Consider the following 26,989-nt stretch of genomic DNA (forward strand, 5'->3'; position numbering starts at 1 on the left):
TGCTGATTGGATCTCATCATTAGTTTGACATAGGAAATTTTCTGCAAAGTCCATTTGGATGATAATGTGATCTTCCGGTAAATTCAATTTCAGTTCATGCAGAGCTTTATACTGATCAGCCACACGGGCAATATGTTCCAAGAACATCTGATACTGCTGTAACATCATTTGAATAAATTGATCTTTGCTTTGAGAAACCTTTACTATTCTCATTTTTTTCTTGCCTCCAACCTCAACACTTCTCCATTCCTCATATTCAACTGGCACATCATCTTGAACACCTGTCAACATGTCCTTCATGTCATCAAGAGACACCGACCTACCAACAACTTCTGGATTAGGCGAGGTTTTGATACCTAGTGATGAGAGGCATTTGAGCTTTAAAGCCATATTCTGGTGCTTCGTGCACAGGCACTTGTTCCTTGATAACAGAGATGTGACTTGGATGTGCTTTGGGCGCATCTTACAGAAAGCCGAATAGGATATCTTTACATCAGGATAGTCTGCCAGGAACCGTTCATGTGTGTTACCAAGATAATCGTTCAAGATTCTTGTTTGTTTCTTCTCGCCATTTGATTTTGTGACATCCCTTTTCCCAGGCATACACCTACTGATCTCATCCTTCTCCAAAAAAGAAGTGATTTGATGTTGTAGTTTCATCTTCAAGTGTGTCAACCGTTGCCGCTTAGATGTAATGAGCAATTTCTTGCCTCCTGTTACACTGAATTCGTGGCGTGTTATGCCTGTAGCTTTCGTTAGGTATCTAATACATCTATATTTCTTCACAATACGGCCACTAATAACTGTGTTGACGAATGATCTTTGCTTCTGTGAAGTGTTTTCCATGTGGGCAGCTCTAATTTCTGACACCAATGAGTTTCCAATCTGCAGCTGACGGACCACTGATTTTGGCAATGACCGGGGGCTAATCCCAGACTTTTTAATGTCATGTAATGTCTTGGACTTGGGAGTAAGTACCTCTTTGTTGTCCGATGTACATCCAGGTACCATTTTGTTTTTGCGCTTTAACAGTCGTTCATATCGTTTTTGGAAACGCCTTGAACTTTTCTGATGGGTTTCGAGTTGAGACTTCAATTTACAAATTTCATTTCTTGCCCGTGCCAGTGCCTTGGATCGTCGCATACAAGTCGGAGATCTCACAGGGAATGGAAGTTGCACAAGCAAACGGTTTGTCCCCCGTGATCTTGTCTGTGGAGATTTCAGAGTGGATGAAGTTACAGACTCAGATGTACTGGTGACTTCAGCTGATTGGGTACTATCGCTGGATTGAAGTGACCCATGTGATGAAGTTGGTTCCACAACATTGACTGCATTTGCAACTGCCTGCTTGCGCTTCTGCTTTTTCAACCTGTACCTCGTGGAGTACTCTTTATCTATGAAACGACGAGCTTTTAACTTCGCCTTTGTCAGCATGCCAACATGAACCCGATATTTGGTTTGTCGGAGCCTTTCCTTTTCCATATAAGTCATGTCATTTTGCTTCTTGCGATCCCGGTAAGCTTTTTGGATCTCTGCACGTGACTTGCTCATGATTGGCCTGAAATGAAGCATTGACATTATATAACATAACACAATTCCATAAAATCATCTTAAAATCTGTTAAAATCCCAAAATCAATTGGTAATTGTCTTAAACCAAATACGTTACCAATGATACCAGATACGTTACCAGTGAAACCAGATACGTTACCATCAGTTGTCTATCACAGCATAACTGCCCCTCAACGGAAATTAAATTGTGCATCTACTTCAAATTAGTGATTGGAACAGATGACAAAACTATTGCAAAAGAAGTAAGGTATACCTTCCTTTCAGTGCAAATGAAAGATGACATTTAGGTAGTTAAGATTAACATGGATACTTACCAAGTGTTGCCAAATTGTGTCTTGTTATTTCTATTGACAGCCGGAAGTGTGCTAGCAGACGACATCTCATCAAATCACGCTGCTGCCGAGACTGATTAACGCGCAAAATTCAAATTTCCGATTTTGGTCACGTATCTGGTTGGAACGTATCTGGTTTGGCTAATAAAGAAATGTAAAATAAGGCCAAGTGGTATGTGTAGTTATTCAGTGTAGTTATTCGGTAACACGTGGCTCTATATTTGGTATTGTGGTAACTTATCTGGTCAAAATCTCAAGTACCTTTCCTTTTCTCAGCAAAACATTGACCACCAGTGCTTTTGACCGCAAGCTAAATACCCAAGTGCTATTGCAACGATCTAGTCAATATTATAACCTACACAAACCCCCTATCAGCAATACCCCAATGTTTTCATGTATTTCTTAACAGGAATCTCAAATAGAGTAACGCATCTGGTCGGGTATGTTAAGACATAGAAATTGAAGTGAAAAAATTCCAAACTTCCCGGATTTGCGGCTCAATTGTTCATAAAACTTATTTATTGCAATGTTTATCCAAATCTAGGTACTTGCAGTCACAGATAATCAGTAAAATAATCCCACCAGGGCGTTTACACTGAGATACATGTAACCGGTGACACGATAAATAATGACAAATAAGGTTACATTTGGTCATCATATAGCTTTCATATCATCAATACAGGTGGATTTTGATGTGCTCCTAATATATAGGGCTACCATACACATTTTAAGAACAATTTGCCATACATAACTCAGCGTGCATTTTTTTGATGACACAAAGACACCTAATTATGTAAATATTCAAACTTAGTGGAGAATGAACCTTTATCTTTAATGACATAGCATGTACTCAATATAATAAACAAAGTATTCGTACAATATTGATTTACTCATCAATTATCAGGATCACTAACCAAAATTTGTGAAAGGTCGACGTTAAAATATAAAAGAAAGAAAACGTTTATGTTTATTATTTTTCCAGCTTGACCGTTGTGACTTACCTTGGCACAAGGGCTCCATGAAGTTGCCCTGACATCCTTCAGCACACTCCCCACTGGACTTATCACAGGTCAGGGCGTCTTTACATTGACCGCATCGTGACATGCAGTCATCCCCGTACATACCATCAACGCATTCTAGTGAGTAGACGACATAAATGTTTCTGATATCTTTACTTTTATGAGATAATGACAAGGTCGCCTTATATGAGCGACCGGGGAAAGGAGAGTTGTTTTCTTTAAAAAGAGAGAACAATAACAGCCTTTACATTAAAGATGCATCCCACCTTTACAAGTGGGATCTTGAAACCCTGGCTGACATCCCTGGTCGCATGTTCCATTGATCTTGTTGCAAGGCAGGTTTCCTTTGCATTGACCACACTCGGACTGACAGTAGTGTCCATGACGACCGTCACTGCAAACTGTAAGCATTTGTCGTCATCAACAAAAAGACAAAGTTTTGGGTTTGTTTCAACCTGATCACTCAACAATCCATCAACTAATCGCACTTTATCATCAAACTTTACAGCGTTAGAAAACTATCGTATTGTATTCCGTGACGGGGAGCCAATATTCAAGAAAATGGTAAGCATGTCCTGCCTAACCGGTAGCACTCGCCATTCACACGATTTGCAAAAAAGTAAGTATTTATTGCCCGACTTCACACAGCAGTACTCCCGCCACGATAATAAAAACGATATCATAATTTTGAATTGTTGTTGTCTGTTGTTTAACGTCGCACTCCAGCTATATGATGGCGGTCTGTAAATAATTGAGTCTGGAGCAGACAATCCAGTGATTGACATGTCAGTGAGCCTGACCAACCGATTCCGTTAGTCGCCTCTAACGACAAGCGTAGTTGCCTTTTACGGCAAGCATGGGTTGCTGAAAACCTATTCTACCTCGGATCTTCACGGGTCTAATTTTGAATTACGTCTGTTGTGTTCAAGTGCAGAGATTCTGCTGCATGTAAGTAAAGAACAACGTTTAAAATATATTCGTTTTGCAACAGAGTCGGCATTGGCATAATGTCTCGGCCCAAACATTTCTTTTGAAGTTTGCTCAGCATAGAAATATGCTACAGAGCAAGAAATTAGAACAATTGCCATTAACATTGTAACTGGTCTACTGACATGTCAGTATGCCCCCTGACATTTATTGCATTGTAAAATTACCTGGGAACTCTTAGTTTGGCATAAAAAGAAACGTAAACTTTGTCTAATCCTAATATGGCTATGTACTATCTAACAGATATTCTACCGTAAAAGGTCGCTGCAGTCTCGGGAATTCTGAAAATATCAATGTTCCTCTCACAAGACTAAGACACACTGCAACAGCGCACTTCGTAACCAAATAGAGCAATGAAATGCTGAGGCATACCTAAGTTATATGTGGATGATATAGTCAAGGATATACGCCAACGTAAGTAGTGTGATCTCACAATTTGACGCATTTTTATCTTTAATGTCATAGCATGTACTCAATATAATAAACAAAGTATTCGTACAATATTGATTTACTCATCAATTATCAGGATGATCATGACTAACCAAAATTTGTGAAAGGTCGACGTTAAAATATAAAAGAAAGAAAACGTTTATGTTTATTATTTTTCCAGCTTGACCGTTGTGACTTACCTTGGCACAAGGGCTCCATGAAGTTGCCCTGACATCCTTCAGCACACTCCCCACTGGACTTATCACAGGTCAGGGCGTCTTTACATTGACCGCATCGTGACATGCAGTCATCCCCGTACATACCATCAACGCATTCTAGTGAGTAGACGACATAAATGTTTCTGATATCTTTACTTTTATGAGATAATGACAAGGTCGCCTTATATAAGCGACCGGGGAAAGGAGAGTGGTTTTCTTTAAAAAGAGAGAACAATAACAGCCATCACATTAAAGATGAATCCCACCTTTACAAGTGGGTTCTTGAAACCCTGGCTGACATCCCTGGTCGCATGTTCCATTGATCTTGTTACAAGGCAGGTTTCCTTTGCATTGACCACACTCGGACTGACAGTGGTGTCCATGGCGACCGTCACTGCAAACTGTAAGCATTTGTCATCCTCAACAAAAATACAAAGTTTCAGGTTTGTTGAAAATAGTGGAGAACAAGTACCTACCCTGTGAACAGAGATCTGACCACCATCCAGGCTGACATCCTCTAGGACATTTCCCTGTCCCCTTGTCACAGACATCTGTATCCAGACAGTGACCACACTGAGATCGACAGTTGACACCGTGATGTCCGTCTCTGCATGCTGCAATGAAATGAACATCCACCATACGTTACAAATTCTCATCTTGCGATTGTCACGGAGGACACGAGTACAAAGGTTTATCTCGTGAATATAAGATATCACGGCAAAGTATGTCCGTCATATCTTATCAGATTGTCCGTATACATTTCCCACAACGAAAACAAACGTTCTTATTTCATGTGCAAATATTTGAATGTAGATCGGTGTTATGAATGATAAGATTGCTTGAATTTTTACACTGCTGCTTTTCCAAATATAAAATGTGTTCATCGTTTTTAAGAGTAAAAAGATGTATGAATACGTTAGTCGAAACACTGTTTAAAAATAAATGTAAACATAACCACATTCCATAATATTGACTGAATACAGGCTGTGCATGAATGTATTAAAAATGATCAATAATCCTGTATATATTCTCACAACTCAAGCACGTATCACTGGTCCACCCTGGTGCACATCCTCTCGGACATGTTCCTGTGGTCTTGGCACATACATCTCCATTTAGGCAGTTTCCGCACTGGGAGGAGCAGTTGATACCATAGAAGCCATCTTGACAAGCTGTCCATAGAAACAGTTACTTTAGTACTTGAAAACTCTAGTAATATGAGGCGCGGCAAGAGCATGCTCACTCAAACACTAAAAGGACATCGAAGTAGTTTAAAAGTGGGTACCTACCCTGTGAACAGAGATCTGTGAACCATCCCGACAGACATCCACTTGGACATTTTCCAGTAAACCTGTCACAGGCATCAGTGTCCAGACAGTGACCACACTGAGACGCACAATTGGCACCATAACGTCCCTCTGGGCATGCTGGAAACAGTAACAGTAACAACCGTCAATGGATATAAACACTTAGCGAGGGCACGCTTTAGTTAAGGTATGACTGATACGGGTAAAACTTTTGTCATTTTGTGAGCACCATATCAGGCACATTTCAGCACATTGTCCATGCTTCTGCATGTGGACACTATACATGTCTATCATTTAATGTTGTCAGCTTTCTATGTACATGTAGATTACCTTCAAGTGTCAGCTATGTTGCAATACAGCTGTTCTTGCAAACCAGATATATATTTAGGGAATAACGATAAGATATTTGATTCCAAATTAAAATATAAGGTAGCCAATCTTTGGTTACACAACCTCAAATTTCAAAACACAGAAGGTTTATCTCCACTCTTAGTGAATGACAAGAACACGTTAACTCTTAGTGAATGACCAGAACACGTTAAATTGGTACACTTATAATTACATGGGTAAATAGGTCAGCTATTGTAGAAGATTATGAAAATGGGTCACAGGTAGTGGAAAACATATTACTACGAATCATTGTTCAAGATTAATTAGTTATATTCTTGACTGGTTTCAAATAATTGTGATATAATAAATATTTGTTTTAAAAAAGCGTGATGAAATAACTTTTCATAGATATTAATTTTATTTCAAAGCAACATGTTGCACATATTGCATGAATGTAACACTTTCCATTGTTGTGGTTGCAGGACTAGTGACAGTGATAAATAATCCTGATCTAATTTATTTCTCAAATATGGAATTACTTGCCGTTAAAGCTGTTTTATTGTTGTTGTTTTTTTACATAGACTTACTGATGTTGTTGCGCTACGATAGAACAGGGTCACGCACCAAAAAGTTTAAAGTCACTTCACAATACCCATTGACGTAATTTGTGACATTTTGTTGCAAGCCACACCCGCGAAACACTGCCATGTGATGTCAGTCTAGCAACAGGGTTGCTGGGGTCATCGTGTGTGCATAAGCTTCTCTCAGTGATCTGGCATCTCCACACACAATGTCGTTGAATGGTCCCAGGGATGTGAAGAGTTTCAATATTTGTTTGCGAAACTTGTTACGGCAGTAAATAAGCACGCGCTTTGGTTTTTAAACACCGTATAATATCAGCTTATTGTCATTAAAAAGATTATCTCATCATGAGCGAGTAATAACACATTATTAAATTCATGTTTTTGTTTATTTTGAAGTTGAACTTATGACATTACTCCTAAGTAATATTACTACATATTCAGAATGACTGTCTCTCCACCCCGAACTTCGACCAGGCTGCTCTTCACATACTTCCGTACTCTTCAATGTCCTTGTCTGTCAAACACAAACCAGTTGTTTGACAACCCCTTTGTAATATGTTCACCATTAGCCTGATGATTTACTGGTGAAAATGGCCAGGTGGCACAACCCCACGGTCAACGAAACCACGCTGGGGTGTGGCTGAATGCCGCCGTATTTAAGGTGAAGACGAGTTGGCATTGAACCACACGAGGGACTGCTCAACTTTGCAGCATAGTGGTTGGTGTATGTTTTACTTAATTGTGCATGTTCTGAAATAGAAATGTTGCAAAAAAGTGCTTGTTTAGTACTAGTGTTCCAGTGGCTGACATCTAACACTGTTCTGATATCGAACGTATACAGTTCTAATGGGCAGCTATTGTTATATGCATCGATACGTAGGCTATTGATATTTCGATGTAGTCACATGCAAGGTTTTTGTGTGAATTGTGGGGTATCTATTGGAATAAGATGCCCAATTATAGCATTCTAATTTTGGCTAATCACTATCAAGAGTTCTTCAGTTGAAACAATTTGAAATATCTCCATCGATTTCTTTTTGCAAATTTTGCTTAGCCTTATTACTTCAGAAAATGCTCCCAAATTCGAATTCAAGATTAATTGGGACTTATTAAGATGGTCAGACATATGTACCTTCATAGTGTACATGAAATAACAAATATAATAGTATAAAACAAGATTAAGGACAAACATAATAAAATGTTTCTGAACAAAGCCTCCGGACCGGAAAAAATTTGTCATAAAGTATTTGAGAAAATTGCATATTTTTCGTTGAAGAATTGTATTCAATATGTCTTTACAGGCAAAGATATTTCAGTTAAAGAGAAAAAACAACAACATCATGACATTATTTAAGAAATGTTAAAACATTTGTATAGTTACCTCTTGTTGTATAACGATCAGTCGGGGTTTCAACCTGATCACTCAACAATCCATCAACTAATCGCACTTTATCATCAAACTTTACAGCGTTAGAAAACTATCGTATTGTATTCCGTGATGGGGAAAAGCCCATATTCAAGAAAATGGTAAGCATGTCCTGCCCAACCGGTAGCACTCCCATTCACACGATTTGCAAAAAAGTAACACTTAGTATTTATTGCCCGACTTCACACAGCAGTACTCCCGCCACGATAATAAAAACGATATTATAATTTTGAATTGTTGTTGTCTGTTGTTTAACGCCGCACTCCAGCTATATGATGGCGGTCTGTAAATAACTGAGTCTGGAGCAGACAATCCAGTGATTGACATGTCAGTGAGCCTGACCAACCGATTCCGTTAGTCGCCTCTAACGACAAGCATAGCTGCCTTTTACGGCAAGCATGGGTTGCTGAAGACCTATTCTACCCCGGATCTTCACAGGTCTAATTTTGAATTACGTCTGTTGTGTTCAAGTGCAGAGATTCTGCTGCATGTAAGTAAAGAACAACGTTGAAAAATATATTCGTTTTGCAACAGAGTCGGCATTGGCTTAATGTCTCGGCCCAAACATTTCTTTTGAAGTTTGCTCAGCATAGATATATGCTACTGTGCAAGAAATTAGAACAATTACCATTGACATTGTAACTGGTCTACCGACATGTAAGTATGCCCCCAGACATTTATTGTATTGTACAGTTACCTGGGAACTCTTAGTTTGGCATAAAAAGAAACGTAAACTTTGTCTACTCCTGATATGGTTATGTACTATCTAACAGATATTCTACCGAAAAAGGTTGCTGCAGTCTCGGGAACTCTGAAAACATCAATGTTCCTCTCACAAGACTAAGACACACTGCAACAGCGCACTTCGTAACCAAATAGAGCAACGAAATGCTGAGGCATACCTAAGTTATATGTGGATGATATAGTCAAGGACATACTCCAACGTAAGTAGTGTGATCTCACAATTTGACGCAGTTTTTATATTTAATGTCGTATCATGTACTCAATAAAAACAAAATGTTTAAGGTGTTGTTAAAATAATATTATCAACTGTTAATTTAAATATCAATCTTATGCGTGGATCGATGTTCCTAATATCAATAACTGGACTGTCTGGTCCAGACTTGGTTATTTACAGACCGACGTCATGTAGCTGGAATATTGCTGATCGTGGCGTTAAACGTCAAACAAACAAAACATCAATCTACACAACATTTACGTCCACCACGTTTTACAGAAACAGCATACACTCGTTAAGTGTGTACATAATTTAGCATCCGTGAAGATTCCGGGGTAAAATTGGTCTTCAGCAACCCATGCTTGCCGTAAAAGGTGACTATGCTTGTCGTAAAAGGCGACTAACGGGATCGGGTGGTCAGGCTCGCTGACTTGGCTGATACATGTCATCGATCCCAATTGCGTGGATCGATGCTCATGATATTAATCACTGGATTGTCTGGTTCAGACTCGATTACTTACAGACCGCCGTCATATAGCTGGAATATTGCTGAGTGCGGCGTTAAACAACAAAACAACCAACCAACATATGTTAGCAAGTGTAAACAATATTTTACAGCATGAACATTTGAGCGATTAAAAATGAAACTCCTTTTTTCACCCAAATGATTTGAATATTCGTATACATTATTTTCATTTAACGTGTGAAAACTTGAACATAAAATCTGGAATATTTTCCCATAAACGTTGAAAACTCCTTCCTTACTTATCTGGCAATCCATGCCACTGTACCCAGGAGCACAACCACCAAGACACTGTCCTGTGATTTTGTCACAGACTTCTGTCTTCTTTAGACACCGACACTGTTTGTCACAATTGGTACCAAACCAGCCGTCACTGCAAACTGAATTGATGAAAGGTTACCAACAACAAACCTTGCTAAGAGACAAACTATTGCTGTCTATCAACATCAAATTTTGACGTCTTGTATCGCTGCTGTGTCAGTACAATTATCAAAGGGTAACGTCATAAAAGCACAAATCATGAAGCTGGTTGTGCAAGCTTAAGAATAAGTTGAAAAAGCCAATACTTACCGAATACTTGTACCTCACACAATGTAAGAAAGCTGCTGGAAGCTGGTATCCGTATAGTGACGTTGTTGCCTGTCAGTGGCTGACGGCAGGTGACGTTAGCTATAGGAGGAGGATGTTCAGTTGACGACCAGTTGTAGCACATCTGGCTACCCACAAGCACCTCCATGCCGTTGTTTCGAATTATGTATAGGTATTCTGTGTACAATTGTATTTGTATAATCCATTGTATGCATTGGCATCAGCTGTATGAGGATCATGTTCAGTTGATGACCAATTGCGCCACTCATGAAAATTTTAAGTAGCATGTGTCACTGTTCTTATTTCTTCCAAAAACTGGTTATGTTTTTAATTTAGATCAAATTACGAATGAATAATGAATTATGTGCCAGCATTCCTATCACATTACATCAGGTGGACGTATAAAAGACCTGTCTATTATGTGGTACTCCATGTCGATTTATGACATCTCATGAACTGCGTGTCCAATAGAGTTCTACATCAATGAGCGAATTTTAAACGGGTTTTCCCTTATACCAAAATGATAACAAAACAATGACTATATATATCCAACCTCTCTCCTGGCAACTGTTCAATTGAGTGTATTATTTGTGTGACATCACATGAAAAACAGGATATCTAATGATGATTTGATTCTTCCTATATTTTCATGTATGAAACAAGTACGCTATAATTCACCACTGCGCTAAACAAACCATAACTTAATCAACCCTATTCATACAATGAATGAAATACAAACGAAACGTACGCGTCTCGTGTTCTGAAAGTACTACATGTATCTCTTGATAAATGTTCAGTGAGATGCTTAGGACAGTTTTTTTCTGTTGTATCACTGCGCGTCAACTTTATGTCAAAGGAAAAAACGCAGTGATGCCAGTTTAGACATTTACAACGGAAACGGTATGGTGATGACAAACGTAGAAACCTTATCAGACCAACCCTTCTGCACAGCAATGTTCGGCTTCTCAGACGACTAGCCCTCCCGTGCACACACACTCCCACATATGCGTCTTGCAAATAATTTGTCCTAGTTTAGGATGGTAAAATCCATGTTAATATTTAATGCAACGATAAATACTGTGAACATGTTTCGCAGACACAAAAATGCACATATTGCACTCACTTTCATCACGTAGATAGAGTCGGATGTGTTGTATCCTGTCTGAGCTGGATGTGTTCAATGACACTGTCCATGATGGGCGTTGGTCTCCCATGGCTGTGTGTGCACATGTCAGTGGCTTACTATTGACGAATGTGGTAGCTATGCCATCTACCCCAAGGTCTGCTGTGAAATTACGGACAACATAAGTTATGTCCGTGTATGTAGAACTCTGGACGGCCGATCTCCTCAAGGCCACATTTTCTGTTCGAAAAGAAGAGGCAACAAATTAAGAGGTGATATAGAGCGATGCTATCGTGTGTATCGCTGTTAGTTTGTGACCGTGGGAGTATTTATAACAGTTTCTAAACGTATCCTCACAGGTGTAGACCAAAAACTGTATGGAATTTTGAAAACCTTTTTCTTTTCTAACATGCACCGATCTATTTATCCACGTGTTTATATTCATCCCAATTTTGACAGTTCCCTGTTACGTGGACTGTATGTTTCTTGCCATATGTTTCTTGATTTACTAAATTATATAGAGAATCTCACCCGAGTGTCTTTTGATATCAAATATATCAACACGAGTTGATAAAAGTGGAAACATTCCGAGGCTTGCCGAGGATTTTGCCACTTTTATCAACGAGTGTTGATATATTTGATATCAAAAGACACGAGGGTGAGATTTTATTTATCATCCAACATCATTCTTCCAACTTTTTCAATTTGTAGACAGTAATTAGTAGTGTCTTCAGTGTATAAGGTACTGCTATACAGCTTCAGTATCAGAGCCATTAGTGATGTCATTTGATTGTTACGTCATGGTAACCAGTGACGTCACAATGGTCTGCAAAGCATTGTCTACAGTGTAGATATCGCTTGATCTAATACAAGCAATATCTCCTGTGGGACCCAGTTTTTTATGTTAAATTAAGATAATGCTATTTAGAAAAGAGAACAAGATTCAGTTCACCCTCATTACTCATTATCCATACTAGTCAACCCGAAGAAGACAGGTTTTTATATTTCTGGAGACAATACGAACATTGAATAAGCACTTTTGTCGATATGTATTTTACAGAGATATTTTTTTACATAATTATCAAAATGAATCTATTTTTGGACTCGGAAGAGATTGCTTTCTACGTCTTATATCAACATGCCGATGCATCGAAAAGATCACGACCTGCATCGTTTTGTGATATCGTACTGCAGTAATGTGATATCCAGCCACACCAGAAACATTCTTGGGCACGAGGAAAACATATAGGTACGTGTTAGTCAAAAGCGGCTATTGTTGAGAAGAGTCGGCGTATGTTGTCTTTTACCCTTTTTATCTTCCTCTTTCTATATATGATCCCATCCGTGAAGATCCAGGTTGTCTTCAGCAACCCATGCTTCTCGTGAGAGGCGACTAACATGGTTGATGCATGTCATCTTTATCCAATTGAGTAGATCGATGTTCGTGACGTTAATCACTTGATTGTCTGGTTTGGATTCGACTATTTACAGACAGCCGTCATATAGCTGGACTTTTGCTGAGTGCGGCGCTAAACAACAAACAAATACTTGATCCTATAGGTTCATATACCGCTAGAGCGGAAGGGATCTGTGTACGCCTTGTCTTCTTTCCTAATAAGTTTCAGTCAATATTACTGGTCTGCTGACTTTTATTATTTTCATCCGGGTGTTGTGAGTTTGGGACAACTAAACTATATAATCATGTGCATAGTTTGTTGTGTAGAATCGAACGCCTGCAGCTATGTTTGTATAACAATACTTGTCATAATATATATAATCTGTATCTGAACATCGTCATTTATATCATTATCACTGGTGCCAACCATCCAACAAACAATATGGCTCAACATTGACAAAACAACCCACGTTGTTTGTCCCTGTTACATACTGGATTTCAGACTAAACTGATTAAAACACTGGATTTGTGACTAAATTGAACCAGTCAGTTTTCTAAAGACACGGGTGTACTGATTGGATTGAAATACGTGAGCCAAGCTTTCGTCTTTTCGTTTGGGTAAATCGCTCAGTGAACAATAACGTAAGCACAAGATAACACGTGACCCTACATGCAAGATGCTCTGTTGTTGTCTTCAAACGTTGTCTCCGAATCGTTTTTCGAGGAAGTATTATTTCGTTGAATTCTTCAAGGCTACATATTTCACTGATTGGTATACGGAGAAAGTGTCACGAGTTGGCAGAACTCTTGATCCCAGCAGTGATAACTCACCGGATGCCCATTATGTAATTCCTATTGTTTGAATGACAAAGTTGTTACAACTGCTGCTCAGTGAACAGTGTTTGTGTTATTATTCAAGTTGGTATTTCCGCTAGCCAAAGTGTGCAGTGAGGCCGTCTCATTGTTGACAGTCATTTTGGAGACATAAATGCGAAGTTAATTAATGCGAGCAAAGACCACTCGCATTTTTCGCATTTAATTCACGCTCGCGTTAATTTCAAGATGTACAGTAATTATTTCTCTTTAAAAGCGGATTTTTATTTGTTCGCTTTATACTTGTATCTGCTGGCGTAATATAATTGAATCTCAACCTGTGTTGAACATAATCTACTCACGTTTCTGACAGTATTGGCCGAACCATCCCTCCAGACATCTGTCCGGACTGCCGACCTGGCTACAGGGAGTGGAGGGGAACACGGTGCAGGCACTCGTGGTGTTACAGTGACACTCTCCGCCTGTTGGATAGTCAACAAGCAAACATCTATTCCTTTTGCCCTACCTTACCAGTGCGGGGGAAATATTTTGATTTAATCTATATTCTAAACATTGCAGAGTTACGTCTGAATTATAAAAGACATCATTTGATATATTTAAACTTCAAATTAAAGAATGAGTCATTCTAAAAACGCTGCAGCATTGCCAGCTAAAACCTGTTCTCTTATTCCAGGAAGTGTATTGCATGACATTGGATTCTGAACTATAAAGCAAAGAGTCGAGGTCAATGCAATGAAATGCTATCTCGAGAAACGTAGATTATATACTACTACACAAAAATGTTCAATGACATGTTAAAGTTTACTCATACGTTCACCGATGACAGTCGCAACAGCAGCAAGCACTGTCAGCAGTATGGTAAAGAAGCCTTTCATAGTGCAACAAGCTGGTCCCTGATGGCTGGAACAAAATAATGGCACAAAACTGTAATTAAACTGGTCATTGAAGTACGTCAATGGCAGTGAGAAGCTCAAGATAATATTTATGCTACTTTTGTATGCATTTGGGGAATAAATAAATAAATGACTGAATCAAAGACGTCATATGGTGTGAAGTTTGCAATTGTGAATCCAATGGTGTTAAACATTGACTGGTCAAGGTTTGTTATTTGCCCAATGATTCAAACAGCAGTGAAATTGTTGCAGGAAGTGACATCACGATGCATGGACGCATTGTTATCATCTCTCATGAATTGGTGTAAATTTTCTAAGATTGGTGGAAAATGCGACTTTTGCGACCAAATATGTGCGGTATGTAAACTTAATCAATATCATATACCGACAAAGAATATCTTATGAAAGGATCGCTATCAAACTGTGAGATATTTGGCCGATTGTATCTGAAAATCCAGCCAGTGAAATATTGCCTCGGGTAACACGAGTGCCAACGTCACCCGTTTTCACTGATATTCTATGAGCTCGGAAGAAAAAACACCAACAAACTATTAATTTACTAGACAGTTATAAACCCTCTTGTGTCCTTCGTATGGAGAAAACACCATCATCAGGTAAGCGCATTCGCTCCGAGGTGACTACACCCGAGTCGGACATTGATATCTCGTATGGAGAAAACACCATCATCGCGATCGGGTAAGCGCATTCGCTCCGAGGTGACTACACCCGAGTCGGACATTGATATCTCGTATGGAGAAAACACCATCATCGGGTAGGCGCATTCGCCCCGAGGTGACTACACCCGAGTCGGACATTGATATCTTGTATGGAGAAAACACCATCATCAGGTAAGCGCATTCGCTCCGAGGTGACTACACCCGAGTCGGACATTGATATCTCGTATGGAGAAAACACCATCATCGCGATCGGGTAAGCGCATTCGCTCCGAGGTGACTACACCCGAGTCGGACATTGATATCTCGTATGATGAGTGAGTGAGTGAGTGAGTATGGTTTTACGCCGCTTTTAGCAATATTCCAGCAATATCACGGCGGGGTCGTATGGAGAAAACACCATCATCGGGTAAGCGCATTCGCTCCGAGGTGACTACACCCGAGTCGGACATTGATATCTCGTATGGAGAAAACACCATCATCAGGTAAGCGCATTCGCTCCGAGGTGACTACACCCGAGTCGGACATTGATATCTCGTATGGAGAAAACATCATCATTGCGATCGGGTAAGCGCATTCGCTCCGAGGTGACTACACCCGAGTCGGACATTGATATCTCGTATGGAGAAAACACCATCATCGGGTAAGCGCATTCGCTCCGAGGTGACTACACCCGAGTCGGACATTGATATCAAGAGGCAGTGTCCAGAGTCGAAGCCAACAATGCTCCCATTTAATCCCAATTAATCGTCTTTTTCATTTTTATTTTGTTCAGTTATATGATTCTTCAACCGACACTCGGTTGATGTATATATACAGATTTTGTTTATGTTTTGAAAGTTCATTTTGTGTTTGTCATGTTTTGTCTGTGATTGTTGTGACATTCTTTCTCTCTGTAGATAGATCAGTCATAATATAACACAACAGATTGGAATATACTAACTATTATAGCTGGGGACTTTAATCTAGATAATCTTATAGAAAGTAAGAACAAAAAAAATCACTCACAAGCAATATATGGGTTGACCCAAATTATAACTGAGCCCACCAGGATTACACCTACCTCCAGAACTTTGATTTATTTATTGTTCGTAACTAATTAGACAGTGTGTGGAGTTCGTGTGTATCCGATCCTGTGTGCAGTGATCATTGTCCTATATTCGTAAAAATTAAGGAAAACATACCTAGTAATGCTAATTTTAAAAGAAAGATCTACAATTACAACATGGCTGATAATGAAGAATTTATTTATAGCTTAACTGAGACAAAGTGGGGTGATTTGTTATCATCCAGAAATGCTGACGTTATGGCAGAATGTTTTACCCGGACAATGATTGCCGTACATGTATGTAATTATCATATTCCTAACAAATGTGTAACAATTAGACCTAACGATCCACTATTGATCACAAGTGAGATACGTCGACCGATAAGGAAACGTAACAGAATTCGCAACGTTGTTAAAAACTTAGATTCTGACTGGACTAATTTTCGTCAAATAAGAAATCATGTTGTTCACACTGCAAAGAGAAATTATATTATGTACTTAAGATTGATAGTAACATTAATGATGCGTACGGTGAAAAAGTATGGTGGTGGCTAGTTAAAAACTATTTAAGGGGCACCAGCAATACAAAATGTCCTCCCGTTAATTACCACGATATACTATATCATGATACAAGAGATATTGCAAATGTGATGAACAATTATTTCTCTGGCCAGGCATCTGTTTAATCAAATCAAATTATCCCTGATATACAGCTTTCAGAGGAATCGCTTTCTACTAACAAGTACAAAACTTCAAGGAAGTTCAAGATGTTCTGTCTGTAACTAGAGCAACAGGGCCCGACGGTATCGGCAATAGATGATCGAAATTAAGTGCTTCAGCCATATCAGATCCACTTGCTAAACTGTTTAATGTATCCCTGCACAAGTCTACTTTTCCGGTAAGTTGGAAAGAAGCTTCCGTAGTAGCTACTCATAAGAAAGTTAATATTAATGAATGTGGTAATTATAGACCTATAGCTCTCACGTGTAGTGTGGCTAAGATATTCGAAAATGCGTTTTTAAATATGGTTTTAAATAACTTTAGAGATAATAATTTGCGTACAAATCTTCAATCATGTTTCATGCAAGGAGATTCTACCGCTAAGCAGCTGATTTACTTAAATGATTTTATTGCCAGAGAATTGGATAAAGGCAAAGAAATCAGAGCAGTCTTTCGTGGCATTAGTAAGGCCTTTCATAATGTTTGGCATAAAGGCATTATCCATAAACTCAAATCCTATGGTGTTGAAGGGAAATTATTGAGATGGTTTGAAAGCTATCTAAAAAATAAATGTCAGCGGGTTGTTATCAAGGGGCATAGTTCAGACTTAGGACCAGTTACGACCGGAGTTCCACAAGGGTCAGTTTTAGAACCGCTTCTTATTTTAATCTTCCTAAACGACATATTCCCCAAGAAGATTGAATCACATTGATAGCCTAGTTAAGAAATTCAGTCCAATGATTCACTGTCTCAGGAGTTTCAAGTATCATTTAAATAGAAAAAAACACTGGAAAGTATGTAGAACTCTTTCATATTACCGATATTTGATTATTGTTGCCACATATGGGACAACTGCACTAAAGAACAGGCGTTACTACTTGTAAAACTGAATGTAGATGCACTCAGAACTATTTGTGGGGCTGTTCGTTGCACTAGTCACGGTTAACTTTATACAGAAACAAATCTTACGTCATTAGAAGAAAGAAGACATTTTCACAAGTTAAATATCATTTATAAAATGGTTAACAATCTAGTACTGGATTATCTCTCATCCTAAATTTCAGATAGTGCCGGATGCAAGTGATTATAATTTGAGAAACTACTCACAGCTGCAAAACATAAAGTGTAAAACAAATAACTATGTCAAATGATGTACTCCAAATACAGCTAATATTTGGAACTCACTACCTATTGAATACACCAATGCCAGTAACTTATAAAGTTTTAAAAGTTTGATAAAAAGCAATGACGAGAACGGTATATGCTTTGATGTAAATTATTTTTCAAGATTTTGTCCCGTCGCAGGCTTGGCTGGACGCCGACACATTTGCGAGATTTATATTCGACAGCCCGAGATGTTGTTGTGGCTATCACACGGAAGATGCACTTCATTTCTTTCTTGCGTGTCCCTTAAAGAGTACAATAAGGCAAAATATTTCCCCTGGGCACGCCAGAAACCTATGACAGTGTGTTTGAATCCCGATTCGCCCCGATTTTGTTGTCAGCACCAAACCCGTGCTCGTGGGTTTCACCAAAGTGATGAATGTCTAAGACCTGCATCACTTCGGGCTTTCCTCCAACGTCAAGCTGACACGGAATACTATTCAAAACCCAACTCCCTCATTCACTCTGGACGGTTCCGTTTGGTTAACTGGGTTTGTGTTGTGATTACTTCCGGTTTAGATTTGAAGTATGTTTAGAAGAATGTAACTATGTTCCACACAAACATCATGCATATACATGTATCATGCAACCATGTTATTTTGGGGGAAGATAATTGCAAACTACAGACCACCCTGTTGATTTACTATGTATCCAGAAGCAAAGAACGTATACGGGAACATAATCTCTGCCAGAAGTTACATACAGTGATCTACTAGAAACAATACCGTGCTCAACTATGCACAGCAAGTGCCATACATGATTATGAAGACAACTACTTACAAATTCCGCATATCAAACTCGTTGTTTTACAAGTGTTGTTTATTGAACAAAGTCATACTTTAGAGGAGCCTGGTATTTAATCGTGTTACACAATAACTTGCAATAGCAGTGTGAAGTTGAAAGATTGAGTGCGCTTTACAGGCTAAATTCCTCCCTGGAACTTTCTTGATGGCTCCCTGAATAACATACGATACATTGTAAAGGTAGTGCGCATTAGAGCTGTTCGGATAAGGGAGATAATCACTTAGTCTCAGTGATACAGCTTGAATAAGATACGATGTACAGCATTGCAAGGTCAGTACGTGATAAAGCTCTCTACTACGCCTATAACAAAAGGAGAAAATCGCTCAATGCGCAATAGTTTATTCTTAAAAAATATAGACCGGTTAACTTTAGTGAAATGAGATATATATTTCCCCTAAACAATTTTAGCTCTTTTTAAAAAAATGAATAAACAATGGCATGGGTTATCTGCATTACGTAACGTGACTAAGTCTAGGAATAACAAGACGATTTTGTAGTATCTCTTATTGCTGGAAAAGAATAGCATCAACATTTCACGCACATGATTTGTAAGTTTCGTTTCGGTTACTGAGTGGCTTGAAATTTCAAATAAACCAACATGTTTATATGCTATTCCGTGTCAGCTTGATGTGGGAGGAAAGCCTGAAGTGATGCAGGTCTTAGACATTCACCACTTTGGTGAAACCCAGGAGCACGGGTTTTGTGCTACAATTAACCTTTCCCGTATACTGGCAGTCAGTATTCACTGCTGATTTGGAGGCAATTATTCATGCATTCAAACTCATACCGGAACTACCGGAAGCAAAGGCAGTCGTTCTATCAGACTCGCTTAGTACACTTCAAGCTTTCAGCGGCAGAAACTCAAACTCAAGGCCAAACCTAGTCAATAATATTCTTTACGAATCTACAAAACTATCGGACCAAGGGCAACAGGTGGAGCTGTGTTGGATCCCCTCTCACATAGATATTCATGAAAATGAAAAAGCAGACACACTGGCGAAGCTAGCTCTAGACAAAGCGGAGATACAGCCTGTTCCCTTTAGTATACTAGAGATAAAAAGCAAAATCAAAGCCCCAAAGCCCAAAGATGGCAAGCCCAGTGGGACGCAAGTAAGATCGGCAGATTGCTATACAAAATTCAACCCAAGATCCACTGAAAGCCAAACTCATACTTAAACGAAAGGACCGTTGAAATTGCCATCTCACGCAGACTCGGTCACAAATAGCACTATGACAAGGTTTGTCCATCTTGCAATCAGGCTGAATCCATTGCTCACATGTTATAAGCATGTCAAGACCACGCCCCAGCCCGGGCTTGGTTAAAACAAGAATTGCAGTTAGATCCGCTATCTGTCGTTGATCTCCTAAATCCAAGAGATGCAATAGTGAAGGCCAAACTAACTCTATTTCTGAGAGATGGACAGCTACTCGAACGTATATAAACAGAGCAGCCAAAGATAAAAATGAAATGATATCAATATACGAAAAAAAAAATCATATCAATACAAAAATAGAAATTATGTGAATACCAGACTCACAATAGATATGTGTACCCTACTCACACACACGAGTCCCAAAGAATGACAGGTCAGCCGAAATTGCTAATGCAGAAGGCGACCTCTTAAACAGTTGAAGCAACAACAGCATACTTCAGGGCGGGGAAGAATTATCAACACAACTACAATTTTATGCATTTCCTCATATGGTATACTGAGCGATCTCACAAGGAGATATATGTGTATAGACAGACACTGGTACATGGTCATGCTCCAGTTAATCGTAGAGCTTGCATAATAAGCCTTGCAACTGAAAGATACAACGGCGGTCACAGAAAAAACCCAGTTGTTTCACTGGTAGATGTGTTTTCTTCTTAACTATTTTGTTCTGTACGTTTACCATATACCTGCCTTCAAAAGCTATCACATACCAAAGCTCAGACTGTAATCAATGCCTTACCTTCCATGTATCTTTCTGTGATAGAGTAGAGCGCAGCTAAATAATAGAAACTTACAAGCAGGAAGAAAATACAGCCACAAGTATATACATGTCATCATACCCTTATGACCGGATGTGAAGTATTAACACAGCGTTACACAAAACAAAATATGATTTAAACAATATGTATTTCCAAGAAAAAGGAATGGGATTAGTGAACAGGTTCAACCTATATAAACACCTCTCTCTCACCGAAGTATGTTTTGGCACGCAGTGCACGCCATTAATACCTAAAAATATAAACACACTTTAACGAACATAGCAATGACACACAGTGGTTATGGGAGGACTAATGTATTACAGAATAGTGAATATACATTGTCAACCTCAACACACGGGAATATAGACGTGTGGATGTCATTAGGATAAGGACTGGAGGCAAATGATGTGTGAGGGATTCTGCAAGTGCAAAAGTTAATAAAATCAGGTCATCTGCTAGTCTCTAGTGTATCTACCAATCACGTTCAGTTAAGTTGTCTTACCAAAGTTACACATGCTTGTTGTTAGACACTTATAAACGTAATATAGTGTAAAACATCATCGTTATCACTTTCTGCAAAGTAAAACGTAGAATGGTGTTTGTGTTATATAGTCAGGAATGTAGTTGCTTTGTTCACAATCCCTGATTAAATCCTGAAACATTTATACACTGTTTCCCCTACGATATCCTGCCTATACTAACTCATACATGGTGCATTTGTGTCTGTTATCATCAGACAGATTGTCATGTGTTGTATGCATAACCCTGTGTTCTTAGCCATCATAATTTGTAGCCATATAGTGAAATAGACACACAATGCAAACACTTTCAAACGACAACCAACCACTATTTTGTCATCTTTCGCTCTTTGGTGATACAGGATAAAAACTTTGCCGCATCATTGCTGGTTCAATTAAATGTTGGTACATAATTCATCTGTTGACATTGTTTCCTACGGTGCCCATCCCTTTTACTGAGCTTCAGGTATCATACACTTTTCCTTTTGTTACCTGTATTAAGGGTGATCCAGGACATATTTCTTAAATCACTATGCCAATTTGTTACCTGTAAGGGTGGTCCATGACATCTTTTCTTAAATCACTATGCCAATTTGTTACCTGTAAGGGTGGTCAATGACATCTTTTCTTAAAGCACTATGAAAATGTGTTACCTGTAAGGGTGGTCAGTGACATTTTTTCTTAAAGCACTATGACAATGTGTTACCTGTAAGGGTGGTCCATGAAATCTTTTCTTAAAGCACTATGACAATGTGTTACCTGTAAGGGTAGTCCATGACATTTTTTCTAAATCACTTTGACAATTTGTTACCTGTAAGGGTGGTCCATGACATCTTTTCTTAAAGCACTATGACAATTTGTTACCTGTACATGTAAGGGTGGTCCATGACATCTTTTCTTCAAGCACTATGACAATGTGTTACCTGTAAGGGTGGTCCATGACATCTTTTCTTAAAGCACTATGACAATGCAGCGAAGCACCCTGTAATGCTCAAGCAGATACGTACAGCACAGGAGCTCACATATTTAAAATCCTGAAATGTCGGCAGCACGTAGCTATCATGATTGATGAATAAACATAACGTAAAGTGGGTGGAGGGATTCATTCCCGTAAAGCAGACCTTAACAGGTGAACACATTTCAAGTTTCACACATTTCATTTGTTACATGTTTCATATGTCACATGTTTCATATCATTCAGTCTTCACAGTGAAATAATAAAGCATGTCATGTTCACATTTCGTTTTCCGAGGGCCGGCAGTTCAGAATTCAGAATAACCCATACTAAAACAACATTACTGTCATAAGCCAGAGAATCAAAGGATTTTGCCGCATTGAGCATGACGTGCGTACCCTTTTCGCCAACACCTGTTGGCATCACTGATTTTCAGTGATACACTGATTTAATTTTCATCACTATTTTGCGTTTCGTTCTCTGGCGTTGACGCTTATGTAACAGTGCTAAAATTGCTATATTTTATTCAACTTTTTGTGAAATTCGGCTTCAATTCATAAGTTGTCGGTTAACCATTTAAGACCTGTTGGTACATACTAGCGATAAGAAATTGCATAACAACATCTGGCACTTCAGATTTACGCCGCCACAATCAGGTCGGCCGGCGAGACTTTAATTACATGTTGAATAACAACTAGTAGTGGTCAGCGCGTTCGGCCCTTACCAGTGTACCGTTATCAGCTATTTAGCGTCAACTGACCAAACTAGAAAATTGAAAACGCGAAACCAAACACGAGCTGAGTGATTCTATCGGCATTTATAATCTTCTATTACGCAACTTTCCAAACTGACCGTGGGCTTTGGCTATTAACAGACCAAACCCATCATACAAAATTGTATAACATGTCCAGTCTTTATTAGTCCAAAGTCTCAAATTTCAAACTGGACACGCTCGTGTAGACTTGCCTTCAGATTAACAAAGGAGGTCTCAGGTATAAATATAGGGGGAAATCGACTGTTAGTCATTCCTGCTTTGCCTGAGAACCTCTCTCTGTTTGTCTTTGAAGGTAAGTCACTTTTACTTGTTACTTTGGCATTTAGGTTGAACTTTGCTTAAAATTGTCTTTTAAAATTGTCTTTAATTTTGTATGAATATCTTGCTTGAACAATGAACTTATACTCTATGTATTAGAAATGCCGTGCGAATCTAAGCTGCATATTATTCAAGTTTTACTGACACAAATTAACTACAGTACTTTATATGCGTGCGTCGCATGTAGAAATATTACTATTCCACAATCAGCGTTCGTATCCCACATGTTTACTTATCGGGTTAAAACTACTAGGCAAATACATTTGTAATTAGTAATCACAGGTGTCGTGGATGCTTCATAATTATCATGTTTTAATGTGAACAGCGTGCATTATAATAATGTATGAATTATTTGTCCATGTATCGGTAGGACCACTATTCATATGTGTGTCGTGTTATTTACCTTATTGTATGCTGTATCGTTAGTAGAGTGGTTTTATAATGCAACAACGTTAAATGCGTCAATATGCATTAACATGATCCAGTTACTCGATATAATTTACGTTATGTATATTTGTTTGCGTTCTTATGCCTGATAAATACGGTTCAAGAATATAACTTATATCCGATGTTCATTCATCAAATATATTCTTTATATACAAAACCAGATCAGTGCAAGTACAGCAAAGTATATTATTCTTATCTGTAGCCCAAAATATATTTCTCATTAGGTAACTACTTTGTGAGGGCATATCACTAGACTACAATACTTGAACGTAACTTTTTGTTCTAGATAAATGCACGCAAATTAAGCAATGCCTGATAAATTTATGTTTTCCAATTTATGCATATTATTTCCATTCGGTAAGATGAATGGACGCTGTATAGAATATCTCTGATACTATACTTTTAGCATAATTTGGACGCTACAGATAACGTAGTAGTTTTATGTTGTAGAATAGTTATAATGAAACAGGCTTTCCTATAGCAGTATTTATATTCATTTTTAAACTACAGTTCACAAGCAATTTCTCTCTTTTGGCGAAATCTCCAATAAGGTTCATAAACATTCACAATAGAACATACGTTCACTAATAATCAGTTTTTAATTCATATATATTTCAAGTTTCAAATACGGTATTCATTCATGTGTGATTTGTATAAGCTCGGCCCACATAGCACGGTATGCACAGGCGGCACCGCTCATTGTTATATAACGGCACACTCACCAGCGCTCGGCAGTGACGTCACGTACCGTATTTAATCATGTTGCGCATAGCTGTTATCTGAATTTAGTATAGTGTATTCAGTCATTGAATGCAGGTCCCATTATTATTTACCGTATTAAATCTTGTGTTCACTATTTAACTCTGGAGTGTACACCTGAATCAGCTATAGTTCATGACGTCACATGTACCGTATTTAATGTAAAATAAGTTATTAGACATGTCATTGTTCAAGAAAGGTGTTGTTATAATCTTTCATATGAATGCTTTTGTAAACATTGTTCAGATGTTATTTATGAGCACCTTAAATATATAGACCAAACATTATGAGTAATTATCAATGAGTAATTTAATGTGAATTGATTATAAGGTCTGCATTATATCAAATGTTTACTGCTATAATATAAATGAATATCCAATGAGTTGAGCTTACACTTTACACTTTGTTATTATTTTACAAATGGTATTTTAATTATAAATGTGTTACGTAATCTTATGCAATGTTATATTAGGCTGTAACTTGAATAGGTACTGAGACGTCTCTGAAGTTAATGCATTGTTCTCAAAGTGAGATCACATAACAAGCAATTGTTTATTAACGCATGTCTATTATATGACAAAGAATATCTTAACAGTTTTTGTATCACTGCTTCATTATTTGTCTGATTATGTCTTTGTGTTTGATGATGAAGGAGATTGTCTGACTATGTCTATATGCTTGATGATGATGAAAACATTTAATAAAGGATTCCTGCTTTGCCTGAGAACCTCTCTCTGTTTGTCTTTGAAGGTGTGTTGATCCCGTGGCTAATTCCCCCCGAAAGCATTCTAGGTTTTGATCAGTTTTAGTGTAAAAACTAACTCTGTTTCAATTGGTGGAGCTTAAATCCTAGATGACCGGTGCCACACCTCAGAACTACAGGGAGAAGCTTCGAAGGCCCGAGCCAAGGTCGATCCTGACCAGTTTGCTTAAACAGGTTTCACCTCTACCATCCTCACCGTCACTGACAACACCATCAGCCCCAAGCCAAAGGTCATCAGTGGCTGTGACAAGAGCATCCTCCTCCTCATCATCATCATCATCACCACCATCAATCTCATCTTCCTCTGCTGAAGCTGATTGGAGTGAAATGGCAGCTCCACATATCAAACTCCGGCCATTCACTGGGCAAGAAGAGGCAACGTCCTGGTGGCAGGATTTTCAAGATTTTGTTGCATTATTCAATTACAATGCTGACAAACAATGTCGCCTATTTCCATTCTATTTAGAAGCAGCGGCCAAGGTCTGGCACCAGGACTTGGCTGAAGAAACAAAGAGGGACGCCAAACTGCTGGAAGCAGCCTTCAAATCAAGGTTTGGGAAGCCAAAGGCTTTCGACGTGAGCCTTTTGCAGATGGCACAGACTTCAGATGAGACAATTCCTGGTTTCATCTGCAGAGTCCAGAAAGCCACCCGCAACCAGGACCTCCCACCTTCAGTCATTGTGGCAGTGGCTGTCAATGGACTTCGACAAAGCATCAGACAGTGGGTTGTCAACAAAGAACCCACCACCTTGGAAGAAGTCCGACACCATGCTGTGCTGGCTGAGAAGTCTCAGACAGGGTCCAAGGCATCAGATGTCAACATGGCGGCCAAAGTAGAACAACTGTCTGATTTAGTTGCAACTCTAATAACTAAATCGGAAGCCCCAACCGTTGAAGTTGCAGCTGTGCCAGCAGCCAAGCATCAGCAACAACACCATCATCAACAACAACAACAACAGCAACAACGATTCCAGTCGTTACCAGGGCAACATCACCCTCAACAACGACTTTCACAAAGACGAGGCCATTTTTCAAGTCAGCAGCCCTTGTTGCCACCATCCTACCCACAACAAGGCTACCAACAGCAGTCCCGGAACAACTTCTACCAGAGGCGTCCATCCTACCAGCAACATGGCTACCAACAGCAACCACAGAACAATTACTACCAGAGTCCGCAGCAGAGGTGCCGGGGATGTGGTATGTACTGTTCAGACCGATTTTCTTGCCCACACTTTAATACTATATGTACATATTGCAACATAGTAGGACACCACTCCAAAGTTTGCATGAGGGCACATCATTCACAGAATGGAGGTCCTAGACAATGAGGACTCGCGCCTGATTCTCAGACCTCTGAGGTCAGGCACAAGAAACCATTGGTCTCACTTGTTGCTCCCTTGCTAAAGAACACTGTTCTGGTCAGGGTGAAGCAAGCGAAGACAACAGCACTTGTTGACACAGGAGCTAGTGTGTCCTGTGTGAACATGAGCTTCCTTCAGAGGGTAGGTTATACCAATCAAAATCTGCACTTGTCGGATTTGTCTGAAATA

At 39.0% G+C, this 26,989-nt stretch overlaps 1 protein-coding gene across 2 annotated transcripts in view; it reads right to left on the reverse strand.

The window, feature by feature from the left end:
• The window catches only part of LOC124122006 (multiple epidermal growth factor-like domains protein 10), a 173,190-nt gene that overhangs the window by 9,607 nt on the left and 136,594 nt on the right, over positions 1-26,989 (reverse strand). The window contains exons 1-13 of one of the 2 annotated variants that reach the window (XM_048401424.1): positions 20,885-20,978; positions 14,437-14,525; positions 13,967-14,086; positions 11,396-11,635; positions 10,255-10,449; positions 9,927-10,064; positions 5,846-5,983; positions 5,591-5,728; positions 5,033-5,170; positions 4,823-4,957; positions 4,539-4,673; positions 3,189-3,323; positions 2,905-3,039 (exon numbers count right to left, since the gene is read on the reverse strand). In XM_048401424.1, coding sequence (XP_048257381.1) covers positions 2,905-3,039; positions 3,189-3,323; positions 4,539-4,673; positions 4,823-4,957; positions 5,033-5,170; positions 5,591-5,728; positions 5,846-5,983; positions 9,927-10,064; positions 10,255-10,449; positions 11,396-11,635; positions 13,967-14,086; positions 14,437-14,500 — 1,711 coding nt within the window. In that variant the 5' untranslated portion in view covers positions 14,501-14,525; positions 20,885-20,978. Of the gene's footprint in view, positions 1-2,904; positions 3,040-3,188; positions 3,324-4,538; positions 4,674-4,822; positions 4,958-5,032; positions 5,171-5,590; positions 5,729-5,845; positions 5,984-9,926; positions 10,065-10,254; positions 10,450-11,395; positions 11,636-13,966; positions 14,087-14,436; positions 14,526-20,884; positions 20,979-26,989 lie in introns of those variants that run through there. The other variant, XM_048401423.1, reaches the window with a different exon arrangement.

Source organism: Haliotis rufescens, unplaced genomic scaffold, assembly GCF_023055435.1.
Source record: "Haliotis rufescens isolate VD_foot unplaced genomic scaffold, xgHalRufe1.0.p SCAF_22, whole genome shotgun sequence".
NCBI lineage: Eukaryota > Metazoa > Mollusca > Gastropoda > Lepetellida > Haliotidae > Haliotis > Haliotis rufescens.